General features: G+C 49.0%; 1 protein-coding gene across 1 annotated transcript; it reads right to left on the bottom strand.

Annotated features, from left to right (window-relative positions):
* Nucleotides 1-576: 576 nt before the first annotated feature.
* LOC142766064 (uncharacterized) lies at nucleotides 577-14,892 on the bottom strand. The gene is made up of 5 exons (XM_075867882.1): nucleotides 14,781-14,892; nucleotides 14,400-14,693; nucleotides 7,693-8,012; nucleotides 2,581-2,830; nucleotides 577-1,310 (listed from the first exon to the last, which is right to left on the bottom strand). The coding sequence occupies exons 1-5, from the start codon at nucleotides 14,890-14,892 to the stop codon at nucleotides 577-579; spliced, it is 1,710 nt and encodes a 569-aa protein (XP_075723997.1).
* Between the last annotated feature and the right edge of the window lie 2,825 nt (nucleotides 14,893-17,717).

Raw genomic sequence — 17,717 nt, forward strand, 5'->3', positions numbered from 1 at the left:
CACTATTCATAATTTCCAATAATACAGCATATGATCATATCTTGCTCTTGCATTTGTGTAATGCACTGAGCTAACAGTTCCTTTATCTTTGTAGTGGTGTGGCTTGGAGACATCTCCAAGGCTGAATCTGAGCCAGCAGGTTCTTGACTGCGTCCTTGGAGGCAAAGCAATACGATCGATTCCTCAATTGTGCGTGGCTGTCAATTAGAACAACGGCGTTAACGTGTTCGTTAGTTCTAAAAACTAGTCCTTAAACACGTGGTCTGCCAGCTTATCGACTGCGACCGAGGTTGCGTGACGACGAACACAACTCGCGTCCATTGGCTCAAAACCACCCTATTCTACAATTAACCTAATCGAGTAGTTCGCTTACAGTGAGACACTTGCTGTAAATTTAAATCGAGTAAACTTAAATCTTGAGTTGAACAAAAGCACAATGTAGATGCCTTGGCGTGTTGTCAAAGTTAGTAACTAATGTCTCAAGGTTTTCAGTTTAAATAAAGGCGGCGTATACAGTTGAGCAAACACAAAACATAGTATCGGGACCCTGTAGCATCGCATATAAAACTAGCCGGCTTATTGTAGTTGCCTCAAGGACGAACCACGCCCCTGCTTCTTCCCGCCATCCACAGACGTCGTTCTTGAACGCCGACGCTTGCCGCCGCCTCGGGCCACTCGAAGCGGAGAGCCGAGCAGCCATTTATCCTCCATGGCCAGCATGCCCTGCATTGTGTTGGAAGGTGGCAGCTGCCTCGTCTCCGGCAGCGCGAACGCCATCGCGCTCAGCACCAGCAACATGGCGGCTGAGACGGCGTACGCAGCGCTCCTTAGCGGCGGAGACGGGATCAAGTTGGCGAACGGCGCCACGAAGGCGCCTAGCCGGCCGCTCATGTAGCAGCAACCCAACGCAGTGCCGCGCAGCACGGTCGGATACAGCCCGGCGGAGAAGGCGAACACAGTGACGGCCGACAAGTCGAAGGTGGGAAGCCCCGAGATGACGAGAGCGGCAGAGAGTTTCGCCGAGGCGCCGAACAGCTCCACCACTGACAAGGCGGTGGCCACGACGGAGAGTGCCAGCATGCTAAAGCCGAGGGACAGGCGTCGACCGGCGCGCGTGATGGCGTAGACGTCCGCCACGACGCAAGGCAGTCGAAGCAAGACGAGGGCGATGCGGGCCCGTTCGCTGTTGCGCAACACGTCGGTCGTGGTGAAGTGCGCGAACGCGCCAAACACCAGGAACCAGCAGCCGAATATGACGGCAGACCGCCGACGCAGGTTGTGTTTGGAAAACAGGTCCGACACGCGGACTTCTGCGTGTATTGATTAGACTGTTATATACATACGCGGCATAATGTGCGCTAACGAGGGTGTAAAGGGGACGACAATCACATCATCGTAGCTGCAACCACTTCACAGAAAGATCGACCAGTCTAGTAGTAATCTTGTTCTTACTTTTTTTTTCCAATATTGTAACGCAATTGAAACTCAATCTGATGAAACACGATTTTTCGAATTTCGCGAGATAACCAAGAGCTAGCGATTCTCCGTCAAGTATTGATAGAGTTCCTTGTTGCCATCAGCTCGAATTAACGAAGCTTTCGTGGCACTAAGCACGATTTAACGAAGTTTCTTTGGAAATAATTGAGCAAAAGTACTATGAGTTCTTTCCTTTTTTCTCTCATAGGTCAGATGGATAAATGAATGTGAAACTGTTGTATCCATTCATCCATCCTCTGAGTGGCATGCACTGTAATACAATCCCGTTAATATATTTAGCGTCTCTAGTTACGACCCTATTGTTTTATTGCGACCAGGTTCCATGCGGCAGCCGTGAGCGCTTTCACGTGTCAAATGGAGCCGAGGGCAGTCAGTGGTGGTCCCATGTCGCCTCTACTACTCCCACAGAAATATGGTGGCTGCTTTCGTTATTGGATTGTTTATTCGACAGACGACAGTGATTGTCTCCTTGAAACTTTGTTGCTCTGCTTGATCACATAAGTACTTCAGTCGTTGTCACTGTCCTAAAAGATCGGCAACTTGTCGTAGTTTCACGTAACCATCGAACGTGCCTGTATCCCCCGCTCATGGAAAGAGTTTCTGGTCGGGCTGCCTTCGCTTACTTTACACACGCTCAGGTGTGTATTAGTGGCAGCCATGATGTATCTTTCGGCTGATGCTACTGTGGTATACTGGGTTCCTGTTGACCCCAGGGGGGGTACTTCCGTTGAATATCTGCACTGAAATGAAGAGTTCCGTGAGTTTCTACCTGGGCTGCGACTCCTTTTCTTTTCGTCGGGACCTTTGTCTCTCTTGCGTCGAGTCCGACGCGCGATAGAACAGCTGCATTAAAATTATGCATTTCGAAGGACAAGAATTTCTTTGAGTACGCAACGAAGTTCACGATTTAACGAAATAACTTGAACGCCCTCTTCAGCCTCAACATTATATCATTCATAATGCCATCATGTGGCTTTCAGTACGTGAGCACGACGTACTCTCCGGAAAACCAACAGTATTCCTCCCCTTAATTGGGTACGCGCAATCAATGACCCGTGCAGGATTGAGCCAACGCGTTCGCACCGTGTTCCGAGACGATGGCGCCTTCCGGTTCTTGCTGCATGGCCAGCTGTTCGTTTTGCCGGTTCAGCTCAATCCTGAGGCCAGAGAGGCGGCATCTGAACATGCTCGGCTCAATGTTGTTGACGCCGGCCGCCCACGTAAGAACGCTCTCGGCGTAGCGCATCTCGGAGACGGCCATGAGCCAGCAGGGAGACTCCTCCATCAGGTACACCGCGACGATCATGCCGCACGAGGGAATCATGAAGGCAACCTGCGACACATGCGAGCAGCTTCAGGCCTCCATAACAGTGTTGAAATGAAGACAAATGAATACTCCGACCAAGATAAAAGCAAATAAAAGCAAGATGTTTTGGTCAGCGTACGGGAGCCGGGTTCACAAGTGGAGATCATTGCGTGAGCAGTTCGGTTATGCATGTCATAAAATGCGACGTAAGCAACGCGTGCAGACGTGTGGAAGGTTTCCGTAATTTCGATTGGGTGTGTGCGCCGTTGTCTGGTTTGTGATAGATTTGATATGAACATACGTATTCCGAAGAAACGTGACATAAATGTCTTCATGTCTGTTCCTAACCAGATGGGTCCAATACCAACTATTGATTTCCAACAGTGTTGACTTGTTGGTATCGCAACGGTACTCTGCAAAAACTAATCTACCGATACTTCTTGAGCAATCAGTTATCCAATGAGTTACCGAATCATTCGCATTCGTCAACAATGAATTGGCGATAGATTAGTCAATTGTAAGGCAAGTTCAAACGATGTCAAGCAAAAGAAGTGGGCGTGCAGTGTGTCGGCGAGATAACCGCTGGTTATTGAGGGTTATTAGTCGAGCGGCGGTTGGGGGTGGAGTGCACTTTCCCAGAAACCTAGCGAAATAAATTTTTCTCTTTATTTTGGTATCTTCCAGACAGTCTCCGATTCCTTATTGTTGCCGCCCCTTGACGTATATAGTACCTGAGCTGCCTACGTTCTGTTTGTCACACTTCCTCTTGCTACAGAATGTACTCGTAAAAGCTGTCGTCTTTCACAGGGAGTTGAGCTAAAGTGGCTAAACCCCTTCGCAGCCATCTTAACATTGCTCCGTGCATACGATATGTGCAAAATTCGTTCTCGTTTGCGTAACGTACGTTGTTTAGCGCGCGCATAGGATCACAAAATTTTTATAACAGGATGGTGTGAAACACATCCAGGGCATATTGGTATCCTGACAGGGACGCATTGTGTCTCGTGACATTCTGTGAAAAGTAGGCACAGTACCATGAAATTCGGAACGGTTGGCAACCCTAGTTTACGGGTATAACGTGGCAGCTCCAAGAACTGGACCGGGGCTAACGAGATGCCCATGTACCACCTTGCAGTGGGCGTCTAGTCAGGTTACGATGATTAGTTAATTAAATCAAGCTACACTGTTATAAAAAACAGTACTTGATCTTTTTATGTGAGCCCTGCCTAGCCACGTATAAAACGCTCTTTTTAAGAGCCGCGCTAAATGACTCTGAGCTCTCCTATGAGAAAGGTATTCTCTCGTCGGAGAGTCGTGGAACGTGATAGAGAGCTAAACGTACCACTTTTAAGAAACACAATATTATTGAAAAGTAACAGAAGATGATGTCCAGGAAAGTATAGGGGATGTTAGTATCAGAAAATGTAATCTAAATGTGAAGAAGAAAGAAAAATGTACGAAAATATAACTTGCCACAAGAAGGATCGACGCTGTGACCTTCGAATAACGCGCCCGACGCACCACTGCGCCACGGTATCCCCCCCCCCCCCCCCCCACACAATATAAGGTACAGACGCAGCAGTGTCAGCCAGCGTCGCCTGCTGCCGTTAGTCCTCTCCTACCTATATGTCAGGACCGAGCGAGAAGAGTGGGAAGCAACTTTGTTTAAGTGAAATATTTCACAGAGGAATGGTATTCAGCCCGTGCCTTGCCACCACCTCCTCATCGCGGTATGGCGCGAAGCTGCTTAATTCGGGAGATGAAGGTCAATTCGCACGCTGCCGCGGCTGCGTGTATGAAAAGAGCACGCTGTTGACACACGACGCAGGAAGAATTGTGACAGTTGTTCGTGCTTGTCTTGCGTATACTTGTGCGCACGTTTCTTCCTGTTTCTGTTGAACAGAGCGCTTTTCAAGTGTCAAGCTGTGACAATTGTTAGTCCACGCTCGTTCTATGTAAGCTAATGTGGTGCGTGTATTCTGCGTGAGCTGTCTGCTGCAAGTTTAGAGCTGCCCGCCGTTTTAAACGTGACTTTGCAATTGGTTGCGTTTGCTGAAACAATGCACAGTAAACGCTCAACTACCTTGGTAAAAACACGTTTCACTTTCGTGTTATACCAATTCCTATTTAGGGGGATCCGCTACTTTTTTGTACGAATGATGTCATACAGCCAAAAGACCAAAACCTTTTGAAATCCAGGGCCCTTTTGAAGTCCGGGAAAAGAAAGGTGAAGCTGACTACATCGTAGACACGGCTGGCGGCAGAAAAATGTTCCACGCCAACTTACTGAAAAGATACGAGGAGAGGGACAGCAGCCCACGAGGAGGCTTTCCGAACTCTCAAACAACATATCTCTACGGAGCCGTTACTATGGCTACCAAATTTGCACCAACCTTTCGTACTTCGAACGGACGCATCGGACACAAGTTTCGGAGCCGTACTCAAGCAGGCCCACGAAGGCAAGCTCCACCCCACTGCTTATGCCAGCCGAAAGCTGCTTCCAAGGAAAACTTCCTATAGTACCATCGAACGCGAATGTCTCGCGTTGGTATGGGGAATTCAGAAATTCTCTATGTACTTATATGGAGTACATTTTTGTGTCCAGATAGACGACCAGCATCTGAGTTATATTTAAAAAGCAAATCAGCTGAACACTCGAGTACTTCGATGAAGTTTACTACTCCAAGAGTACCAGTTCACCATTACGCATATTAAGGGTAGCAAAAACGTGGGAGCCGATTACTTGAGCCGGATATAGTTCGTGAGGTCTGGGGAGCATGTTATTTTTTTATGTCTTTCGTCGTTTGTTTTCTGTTTGTATGTGCGTATTTCATTGTATAAGAAGTGTAATTCGAGTTATTTTCTTTTTGCTTGGTGCATTGGTTGTTTTTGCATGTTGTAATGCACATTGAATGATTTCACTACAGTAGAGGAGCGCACCTGTTCCGTTTCGTTTCGTAGTATACATTCGTGCAGCGTATTCTGTATTGATGGTGGCAGTACGCAGCTATTTCGTTTTCTTGTTTGTATGGCGCATTGACATTGTTTCGTGTAACTGAAGTTGGTACCCTAACAATTGTTTTTTCCCTTTTGTTGTTACTTTGATGCACTCTGCCTATTTATGTTGTGTATGAGAGGGACAGTTCTCATTTCTCTCTTGTTGGTGGTGTTTTGTTCCTTGTCGAAAAATTCCCCTCCGTGTGAGCAAATGTTATGAATAACATTCTGAAAGTGGGGGGCAATGTCACGGACCGCCATCTTTGCGACCCGGCGTCACGGCAATTAACGGGCGCCGTACTACCCCGCTGACCGTGGGAATGGCGGGCGCATGAAAGAGAGCCGGGAAGAGCAGAATGGGGGGTTCTTCTTCGAACGTCGCAGCCGACGTTTGATCCTTTGTACCTACGGCGGCGTCTGCAGGGTCGTGGAAGGCTGCGATGTATCCCGAACAAGGTTTACACTACAGGACGCACCGGATGAGAGCCAAACAGTCTGACCGTTCCCACGGGAAAATTTCTGAGGGCCAAGCCGCATGACAGCATCCCAACAGGTTGTCACTCTCGCTAGTTGAGGACCCTCCCCTAATAAAAAAAGGGGTGGGGTCAATATATTTTTGGGGCTGAGTTACCCACAATGAAACGCGCATGATTGGACTCATGTGGAGGTCTCTTGTCCCCAAGAAAGAGAGCGAGGGGACACGAGGGAATTTAAGCGCAGGATTTTGCCCTGCTAGGCAGACTAGTCGCTGACCAACATGGTTTAGAAACAGATCAACAAGTATCTCTTCTAGAAGTTTTTAGTGTGGCTCTGTATAGGCTGGCCACCTAAACTTAGCCGTTCGTCTAGTTGTGACGCGATATTTACGCCTGCAACGTAGACATCAGGACTTCGCTTCGAGTTAGCTCAACCTGCCCGAGGTCACCTGCAAGCACTAGCCTCCCGGAGCCACCAGCGTTGCAACACCGCCGACATCGCAGTCGTGCCAGAACTCTCTTCGACTTCTCGCATGCGATCATCGGGGACGCAACGCTGCCGGTCATCACACGTATGCCTTCACCTGTTTATATCTTCGAACTTTTTCCTCCGTAGTTCAATTGTTGTTAGTTTGCGTAGTTTGTAATAGTTCCCTCTCGTAAGCTGATAATTGTTTTTATATGTATTTTTTGTTATATCAAGTGTTGATGTATTTTGTTAGTTGTATTGAAGTGTTGTACTAGATCCCGTGTGCTGCAATATCACTAGAGTAAAGTTTGTTTTGTTTTCTCACGTCTCTGCTTTCTCCACTGTCTCTGCTTGCGTACGGAATGGACTAACCTGCTGTCATTCCCGTCGCCGACTTCGCGCTGGCGACGCTAGAGTGGCAGCTTGTAACAGTCGTAGAGTGTACGCCCAACAAGAAAAGATTGTGGGACGCCAAATTTTTGTCAATGCTAAATTCCCACTTTCTCTGGGATCATAATATTCAAATAAACGTTCCACACGGCACTTGGCATTCCAACCTATACATCACCAGCTTCATTACGAACAATAAAGCAGAAATTCACATTTGACGTGGATCCACAATCCCGCAAACGCTTGCTGTTGGATGTACATACATGTTTTTCAATAATTGCCCCCTTGGCTTTGTTGGCATATAATCCGTAGATGGACCGATACACAGAAAGAAATAGCCAGACAGTCGTTTGTCTACGAGCATTTTTACGTCCGTCTCTATTCGTAGCAGCTTAGCTTCAAACTTCGGTATATAAACAAGAACTCTAGCGAGTCAACTCGAATTTAGGGCCATTGTGAAGGCGACTCACCGGAGCGCCAGTGAACCCACCAGCCGTATAGGCAGCCCTGAGTGCGGACACGATCCATTTACGACCACACACCAGGTTTCACTCGACCACAATGGAGTGCGGATGTTTGAAGTCGAGTTTTCCGGAGTGCCCGTGGTAATCGGGACCGTCCGAGATGTGTCCCGTCTCAAAGTGCCAGCCGGCGTCGCAGGGTATCACGCTTCGGTTGTCCGCGGGGGCATCGTGGCCGGCCTCGTCCGACAAAAGGTCGAACGGGGGGTCGTACCGGTGGCACTGGCTGCGACGTACCACGGAGCCGTCTCGGTGTTCTGGGATGCCGACTTTCTTCCAGGTAGCCTCGGATACAAAGGCGTACTCTTCTGGTGGGCTGCAGCAATAGCTTAATGTAAACGGCCTTGCACGTGAGCCTTGTGCAGAGCACAAATTTGTTTTGCACAAAGAGGCACATTCAAGTGGTTTAGATGTACTGTACATACATTCCCTTTACGGAAGTACGGGTGTGTAGCTTAGTGGCTTATTCAGACGGGTTCTCTCTGGTGGACTTGGTCTGTGTCATTTGTGCCTTCGTCAGTCAGTTAACCGGTTTATTTTTTTCCCACAATAATCGAGACCCATTAACACGTGCTGTTATACAGCTTAGGCTTGGAAGGCGGTTGCCAGAATTTGTGATAGCACCTGGTCACAAGAAAGCACGCACTGGAGATTCTCTAAATGAAGTTGTTGATTCATGTCTCTTTCAAAAAACGCGCTTTTCAGTGGGATACCTCAGCACGGTTTCGCGGAAAAAGTTATACAAAAATCTAGTAGAAACAGCTCTTCCTGTTCCCCTATGTGGAACATCATACCGTGTAGGCCCAGGCCAGATTGTCTTAAGCCGTGTAAAAAAAATGGAGGTGTCACCTTGAGCGAAATCCTTTTTTATTAAATTGCACACTGGGACCTTGCCCATGAAAGCATGGATGCAAGAAAAAGGCTTATTCGTTCCTTGAAATGTTGATTGCCTTCTCTGCAAAATGCCGGAAACAAACGAACGTATTTTTTGAGACTGCTGGGGTGCTGTCTTTTTCTGGGATGTTCTCCAATGGACTTTAAAAAGGATATGCTTTTTGATGGCGTACCAGTATCAAGTGAAGAGGAAATACTTTTCGACACAGTTACTTTACTGGGCCTGCACGGTATATGGAAATCTATAATGGAGGTGTGCATTGCTGATGTTAATGCACGTCCGGTTCGGCAATGCTACTTTCAATCTGTCTGTTCATTTGTGGAATCACGAAAGGTTCTACAAAAGGTGCCCGAATGGCTTCATCAATTAGAAAGCCTTTTACAGATGAAGGAATTTTAAAAAGACTTTTATGTTTGACGCTTTTTACCTCTTTTTTGTTCATGTTATTGCTATGTACACAAGCAATAAAGAAAGAAAAAAGGATGTGTAGTTAGGTGGTAAAGATACGCGCTTTCAGAGCATGAGGGTACAATTTCAAACCCACCATGAAAAAGAAAAAAATGTTATTTTATTTATGCTCAAGTGATTATCGGGTCTGACAAGCCACTCGTGGGGCTTAAAGCAGTGCAGTAGCTTGGCGGCAGTGCTCTACAGAAGTGTCCGTTCTTTATGTATATTTCTCTATAGCTTAGTAGGATAGTTTTCTGCCAAGCGAGTTATCCTTCTGCAGATAATTTATTAGTTACTGAATTATGCTCAATGCCAACATTATCATATATCAACGAGGGTAACCATCTGATCCAGAAGAGTAGATCTTTTCCGCAGACGTCTTGCGCAGATGGATCTCTTTCAGTGTCGTCTTGCATGCCACATTCGCGCGACACAGTGCAATGCGATATATTGTATCAGATTGTAATTTGCTGGAAAAAGCGTCATTAGTGTGCGCAAGAAGCTCTCCCCGGCTCCCTATAGTCCTTGTCAACAGCGCAGCACTTGAAACACAGGACAGTGAAAGAGCAAATGAGAAAAAGAAAGGACGGCGTTGATGCAAAGAAAAGAGCACTGAATACTATAAATATATTGCAGTAAGAAATATGTTGCAAAGAGAACCAGCTTTCCAGTCGATGCAAAATTGAAAATGAAGGGATCACGTGCCTCTCACGAAGGCTTGCCCTTGGTCCCCGGCTTTCAGGTGGCGTGTAAAGAGATGGTGAAATGCAACATCAGCGATTCTTGGTGATCGTTATCATCGAAAAACGTGCGTGGCCATAACTCTCCGCCTTAATAAGTTACGTGAAAGATATGGTAGGTCAGAATTAGCGTTCTCTTTGAGGGGGTGATCATTATTATCAATAAGAGGGCGCGCGCCCCACCACGGTACTGCTCCTCTACACAACCTCCCTCCAGCTATTGTGTGCTCGCCTATGAAAAGCTTGAGGTACCTGCACCAGTGGTCCACGGATCTCGCTAACGTCGTCGAGGCCGTAGCGTGTGTTCTGCTTTACGCGCTCAGCAAGGACACAACCACACGAGACGCTAGCTAGCAAGGGACTGTTTATTGATGGCTGGCGCGCCGCGCGCGCGCCCTCTCTCAAGGTGGCCAGGTGAGGTGGGATCATCCCGATTTATTAAGCGGTGGCCCGCCTGGTACATCCTCCTTTTTCTTTAGGTGATGTAGTCGGCAAAGCGCGTCGGTGCTCTACGTGGCCTAGTTGATCTTCTGAGACTCGAGTCGGCTGCTTCTTGTGCCTGGCAAGTGACCTTATGCTGGGACGGGACCACGTCGGGGTCCCTTGATGGTTGACTTGCAACGGGTGGTGCACGTGCAGCCGACTGGTTCAGTAGAGCATCCGATGCAGGCGCCTGTTGTGACGGATGTCGTTCCTTTCGTGATGCGGATGCTGTTGTCAAATCGGGCGCTGTATCTGATGTTGAATGTTGTCTATGCTGTATAGGCGACGGGATTATCGGTGCGACATCCTTGTCATCCAGTGGGTCTAAGTGTTCGGGCGTCCTTTTTAGATGCTGACGATTCCTTCGATAACGCCGGCCTTCATCTGTACAGACTATGTAAGATCTAGGGCCAGCAAGTTTCTCTACTCGGGCTTTCGGAAACCACCCCTTGTCGTTTCTTATTCTGACGACGTCCCCTTCGGAGAGAGGTGTGAGAGGTATGCCTTTGCCGTGATCCTGTGGATGTTTCCGCACTGACGATGTCGAAGCCGATGAGAAGTCTGGAAGTCGTCCCCGAAGCATCCGTCCCATAAGGAGCTGACTTGGTGTGCGTCCGTCTATCAGGGGCGAGATTCGATAATTGAGCAGTGCAACCCAAAACTCCTCGCCAGCGTACTCACTTTTCTTCAAGAGGCGCTTTACGACCTGTACCCCTTTCTCAGCTAGACCATTGGCCCTGGGGAAGTGTGGACTGGATATGGTATGAGTAAAATCGTATTTTACTGCAAACTGTCTAAACTCTCGCGATGTGAACTGTGGTCCTCCATCGGTACAGACTTCAATGGGTATACCGTGGCGAGCAAACATGGTCCCTAGTGTGTCCACTACGACCTGACTTGTTGACTGAGGCAACTGTTCCACTTCTGGGTAGTTGGAGTAGGCACAGTACGCAACCAGGTAACGCTTGCCCCCATGGTCAAATAGGTCGACACCAATTCGCTGCCACGGCCGCGTTGGGATTTCCCTCGATAACAGTGGCTCTGAAGGTTGCCGGTAGGCAAAGTGCTGACATGTGGCACACTTGCTAATGAGTGACTTGATGTCAGCATTCATCCCAGGCCAGTACATCAGAAGGCGTGCTCTGGCTTTGCACTTGCTCATTCCCAAGTGGCCTTCATGAAGACGTTGCAGCATGGATCGCCTCAGACTCTTTGGGATTACCACCCTGCTGCCCCGCAAAAGCACTCCATCAACATATGACAGTTCTGACAAACATGGAGCTAGTTCGCCTGAGACTGGTCGTCCTTCCTGGAGTGCCTCCACCACTTGCTTGAGGTATGGGTCCGCCAGGATTGCAGAGGTCAGTTCAGTCTTCGTGTTCTCACTTACGATGCTGGCTAGCACGCGAGTCGCATGGATGCATACGTCTTGTTCGCTTTCTCCGTCACTCGGTTGGGTTCCTGGAATTCGGGACAGTGTGTCCGCCACTAGCAGATGCTTCCCAGGAACATATTGCAATTTGATATCAAAAGGCATTAGCCTCAAGAAATAGCGCTGCAATCGTGGCGGCATTTCACTCAGGTTCTTTTGTGAAATAGCAAGCAAAGGTCGGTGGTCTGTTTCGACTGTCACTGATAACCCCAGTACGAACTCCCGGAAACGCTCACAAGCAAACGTCACGGCCAGCGCTTCCTTTTCAATTTGGGCATATTTTGTTTCAGCCTTTGAGAGCACCCTTGAAGCATAACCCACTGGGCGCCAATCTTGGTCATGGAGTTGAAGAAGAGCAGCACCTACTGCAAAGCTTGATGCATCAGCTGAGAGTTTCGTTTGCTTCAATGGGTCAAAAACTGCGATCACTGGAGCCGATGTCAAAGCCTTAATAAGATCTTTCCATTCTTTGTCATGGTGAACTTCCCATATGAATTCAACATCATTCTTTATCAATGACCTAAGGGCGTCAGTTCTTTTTGAGAGATTAGGTATGAATTTGCCAAAGTAATTCATAATACCTAAAAACCTTTGAACTTCCTGTTTACTCGACGGCTTTTGCATGTTGGCAACGCATTCAATGAGACTAGCATCGGGTTTTATTCCTTCTTTGCTGGTACAATCTCCCAGGAATTTAACTTCGGCCTTCGCGAACAGACACTTTTCTTTGTTCAGTGTCAGGCCAGCCTTTCTCGCTGCCATCAGTGCTGCACGCAGGCGTTGATCATGCTGCTCTTTTGATGCACCCCAAATTAAAATATCATCGACATATACGCGTGTGCCCGGCAGGTTTTCAAACACTTCCGTCATTGCCTTCTGAAATACTTCGGGGGCGGACGCGATACCAAATGGCAGGCGCAAAAATCGGTATCTTCCGAACGGCGTGCTAAAGGTGCAGATCTTTGAAGTGTTTTCGTCTAAGGGGATCTGGTGAAACCCGCTATTGGCATCAAGCTTGGTGAACATCACCGCTCCTGCCAGCTCTGCTTCTATTTCTTCACGTGAGGGTAGCTGATAATGCTCGCGTTTAAGGCTTCGATTAATGTACCGCGGGTCTAGGCATATTCGCATGCGGCGATTCTTCTTCATAATAAGAACAAGTGGACTCACCCAGTCTGACGGCTCTTCCATTTTGCATATGATGCCCTGCGAGACCATCCGGGCCAACTCCTGCTTAAGTGGCGCTCGCAGTGCGTGTGGCACTTTCCTCGGCGGCATGATCGTGGGGCGCGCATCATCCTTCATTGCCAGCGAATATGGTCTACGGATGCAGCCCAGACCGTGGAATAACTCCGGGAACTCGGTGACCCAGTCGGTGCTAACGTCACTTCTTGAAGATACATCGTGAACGCGGGAAATCAGCCCGAAACGTTCTGCTGCATTCAATCCGAGTAGGACTTGCTTGCCTCTCTTGACCACAAAAAAACTGATATTCTCTTGCTGCTCTCCTAGACGTAGTGGCAGACTGATAACGCCCAAATGATGTATTTTGCTTCCTTCGTAGTTAGTAAGTACTGTGGTCGATGGCCGCACCATGGTCGGCAAACGCATCCTGCGAAAGTACGAGTACGGCAATATGTTCGCTTGCGCTCCTGTATCCACTTTCAGTTCTGTCGGGTGCCCGGCAAGGTCCCCTGCCACCGTCCAATCCTGATTTTTGGACACGTTTCTGATTTGTACCGTGAGAACTTGAATGTCTTCATCGGTAGCGTCCGAGGACTCCTCCAGTGCATCTTCTGTTGCAGCGACGCCTAACTCATGAACGCCGCGTCTACTCCTGCAGCAAGCTGCAAAATGGTTTCTTTTGTTGCACAGCGTGCACGTTTTTCCAAACGCTGGGCAGCGTCTTGGTCCGTGAATCTTGCCACAGTAGCCACAGCGTCGACGTTGTCCGCTCGTACGAGACTGTCCGGCAGCGTTTGCAATTTTTTCGACTCTCTGCACTTTCGCTTCGCTTTCAAGAGCCCGGTTCTGCGTTGCTGCCAGTTCCGCGGCTTTGCAGATTTCTACAGCTGATTCTAGGGTTAAGTCCTTCTCCTGAAGCAGGCGTGCACGTAGCTTCTTGTCGACGATACCGCACACTATCTGGTCCCTCACCATCGAGTCCCTAAGTTCGCCAAAATTACAAGTCTGTGCTTTCAACTGAATATCGCGCAAAAACTGTTCGAAAGGTTCACCATCCTGTTGTTGCCGACTGCGCAGAACGTACCTCTCGAATGTCTCGTTGCACCGAGGCGTGCAGTAGTCTTCGAAGGCTTTGACGATCGAGTCATAGTCCTCTCGTTGTTCTGCTGATAGAGGTAGGGTGTTAAACACTTCAATTGCCTCTGGGCCCGCGACGTGTAGAAAGATGGCAGCCTTCTGTGCTGGCGTCCGTTTCTTGTTGGTCTCAGTAGCTTTGAAGTAGAGTTCGATTCGTTGGCGGAACTTTTTCCAGTTGTCGGCCGGAGTATTTGTCAGTACAAGTGGCTCGGGTGGTGGTAGGCAGTCCATCTTCAGCGCAGGGTTCGACTGTTACACTTCTGACACCATGTTCTGCTTTACGCGCTCAGCAAGGACACAACCACACGAGACGCTAGCTAGCAAGGGACTGTTTATTGATGGCTGGCGCGCCGCGCGCGCGCCCTCTCTCAAGGTGGCCAGGTGAGGTGGGATCATCCCGATTTATTAAGCGGTGGCCCGCCTGGTACAGCGTGCACGATGGTCGTGAAGAATCCCAGCGTGGTGCAGACCAGGACAATCCTCTGGAACCGGCCGTGGCCAATGATGAGAACGTGGTCCAGCGGCGACGAGGGCTCGATGGTGGTGCTGACCGCGTGCGCGGTCACCGTCGCAGTGCCGGTGGTCAGCGTCGTCTGAGCCGCCTCCTGCAATACTCCGACCGACAGCGGGGACAACGGAGTGGAGGCTGGCAGGACTGATGCAGATCGCGTCTCATCTTCGCCGACGGATGTCCTGAGCTCTTCCTGCTGATCCTCTGGCGGGTACTGCGGGAAGGACGTTGACGTAGACTCCGACGGCCGTCGGGCGAAGGGGACGACGACAGCCAGGTGTTGTTATTCACTGCTCGACGTCTCGGACGCCTCGTCACGCATCTCACTCGGTGACAGCGGGGACAGTGGCAATGGCTGCGCCATGTCTGAGGGCTTACGGCGCCCATCTTCGGCGTTGGCCATGTTGAGACGACAGGGCGGCCTTGTTTGGCTGGGTACTGGAGGCCGAAGGGGGACGACTGAGCGGATTTTTTTTTTCGGTGGAGCGATGCGCAGCCACGTCCAAGCGGTGAAATTAAAGAGCTTCTTCTGGGCTCGCGCGCGGCGCATGCCGACGTTAATGATGATGATTTCACTGTGTTGGGGGCTGGCTGGTCCCGACGAAGGAGAAGAAGAAGACGGCTGACGGAGACGTACGTGGCCGGCGGGGAGGCCGACCAACCCGAACATGCGCGTTGGCGAAGAGAAGCGCTGAAGAGAAGAACAACAACCGCAGTCCACGGTTACCCAACGCACACTGGTTTTATTTTACAGTCGCCTTGAAATCCTGGATGCCAGAGCGGCGCCCCCTGGCATCCTCACATGTCATTCCGAAACAGAAACCGACAACCCAGAACACAACAATCATCCCTTCCTCGAAAGAAGCTCACCTATACACTGTTTGTATTTATACATGATCGATACCAACGTATTATACAAGGTATGTACGTTAGAACACATGAAAATTCAGAGCACGGCACACCGAACTCACACACTATGAGTCCTGAAAATGCACAGAAAAAAATGTACACAACTCAGTACAATATTGATTTGGATGCATTGGACCTTTGCACAGAACAATAATGTTCACGAACAGTAACGAACAAGAGTTCTACATCCCGTAGTCTTTGAACCGAGCGGCTTCTGCCACTTCCGCTTAGGGCGGGCCCTTTTGGGTGTAGAATCAGGTGTCTCTGCACCTTGGTCACTTGTGCTCTGATGTGACACATCAAGAGCAGTAGAAGATTGTGAAGGCTCTGAACGAGCGTTAAAATTCGCGGTCTCATCAGAGCTCGCAGCATGAGCTTCGGAAGAATTTTGCGGGCCGGAGTCCGGTACAACGGTCTCAGCCGTATTTGAAGGTTCGAAGTGAACCGTAAGACTTGGTGTACTTGAACCAACGACGCCGACTGGTAACTCCTCCCCCCCTTGAAGAAGAAATGCCTGTACATGGAGGCCACATGTAACAGTCTGATGCATAGTTGAAAGGCGTGGACGAAACATGATGGGGAAGACTTTTAGGTGTTGAAGGCGCATCCGTATGAAAAATAACAAGGCGCGAAGCATTCCAGATGTTACCATCACTTAAGCGAAAAGAAGTGGGGCTAACGTGGCGCAAGACTTTGTAAGGACCGCGATACTTGGGGCGCTTGCCTGGCACACGAACCTTGACTAGATCGCCAGTGCGAACTTTGGACTGCTTTGCACATCGACGGGTGTCGACATACTTTTTCATTGCTTGTTGATGAGAAAAACCCTGGTATGGATTTGATCAGCAGAAGACACTGCTATGTTACGAGGCATAGAGACTATGTCGAGAGCAACTCGCTGTTGCCTACCGTGGAGAAGGTGAGCAGGAGACACTCCAGTGGTGCTTTGTGGTGTGAACCTGTACGAAGCTAAACATTCAGTCAAGACTTGCTTGAGGGGACAGTGCTCTAATTGGGCAATCTGGATATGTTCCTTCAGAACGCGATTAAAGCGCTCGATTTGCCCATTTGACTAGGGATAGAAAACTGATGACCTCAAGTGATGAATGCCTCGTTGTGAAAGAAAAGCCTCGAAATGTTGGGACTGAAACTGTGGACCATTGTCCGTAACTATGGCATCAGGAAAACCTTCCTGGTCTAAGATTGAAGACACAAACTCAATGATGACCTCAGAAGTAACCGTATGTGTGAAACAAAGCTCTGGCAAAGAGGAATGGTAGTCGATGAGAGAAAAAATGAACCGGGCATTTCGCGGAACAATATGCAAAGGACCGATGATGTCCATGCTGAGTTTCTGCCAAAGCCGATCAGGCCACTGAACTCGCTGCAACGGAAAAAATGCAGGTTTGGCAGACTTGTCAGCTATCTGAGATATATGGCAGTTGTAAACTGCATGCTCCACCTGCTTGTCTAAGGCTGGCCACCAGTACCTGTCTCGGAGATTCTGTTTGGTGCGGACAATGCCTGGATGGGCCTCATGGGCAAGCTGTATTAGCTTGTTACGGAAAGAAGCAGGGGGAATCACGCGTTCATTGCGGAAAAGCAAGTCCTCGACACAAGACAGTTTCTGTAGGACTGCGAAGTAAGGCAAAAATTCAGAAGCAAGAGCACAATTGAAAGGCCATCCTTCACGTATATATTTGAGAACTTGAGACAAAGTGGAATCTGCAGCTGTAGCTGCCTGAAGCTCAGCTTTAGTAATGCAGGAAGTAACTAATGAAACAACTTCCTCATCCCGCTTTTCAGTAACCGGTATTTGAAGAGGAAGGCGCGACAGTGCATCAGCAACCACGTTATTAGAATCTTTGCAATATTGAACACTGAAATTATAATACATGAGTTTGGCACACCAACGGGAAATGTGAATGGGGCGGCGGCCTTCGGATCCTGCAGAAAGACGAGCAACTAGTGCCTGGTGACCTGTACCTAGTGTGAAGTGCCGGCCCCACAAGTAAACATGCCATTTCTCACAGGCAAAAAGACACGCGAAAGCTTCACGCTCTCCTACTGAATATCTGCGTTCAGCAGGGGTCATTGTACGAGATGCAAAAGCTATAGTGATCAGCTGATCACCTCTGAGTTGTTGAAACACTGCTCCCAGTCCAACATCGGACGCATCCGCCGTGATGACGATGGGAAACTTCTCATTGAAAATACTAACAGCTGGCTTTGAGGCCAGTATTGACTTAACTCGAATGAAGCTCTGCTCAGCTTCAGCTGACCAGTTAAAAGGCTGTGCTTGACGAAGTAGAGTACGCA

The sequence above is a fragment of the Rhipicephalus microplus genome, chromosome 6, assembly GCF_043290135.1.
Source record: "Rhipicephalus microplus isolate Deutch F79 chromosome 6, USDA_Rmic, whole genome shotgun sequence".
Classification (NCBI taxonomy): Eukaryota; Metazoa; Arthropoda; class Arachnida; order Ixodida; family Ixodidae; genus Rhipicephalus; species Rhipicephalus microplus.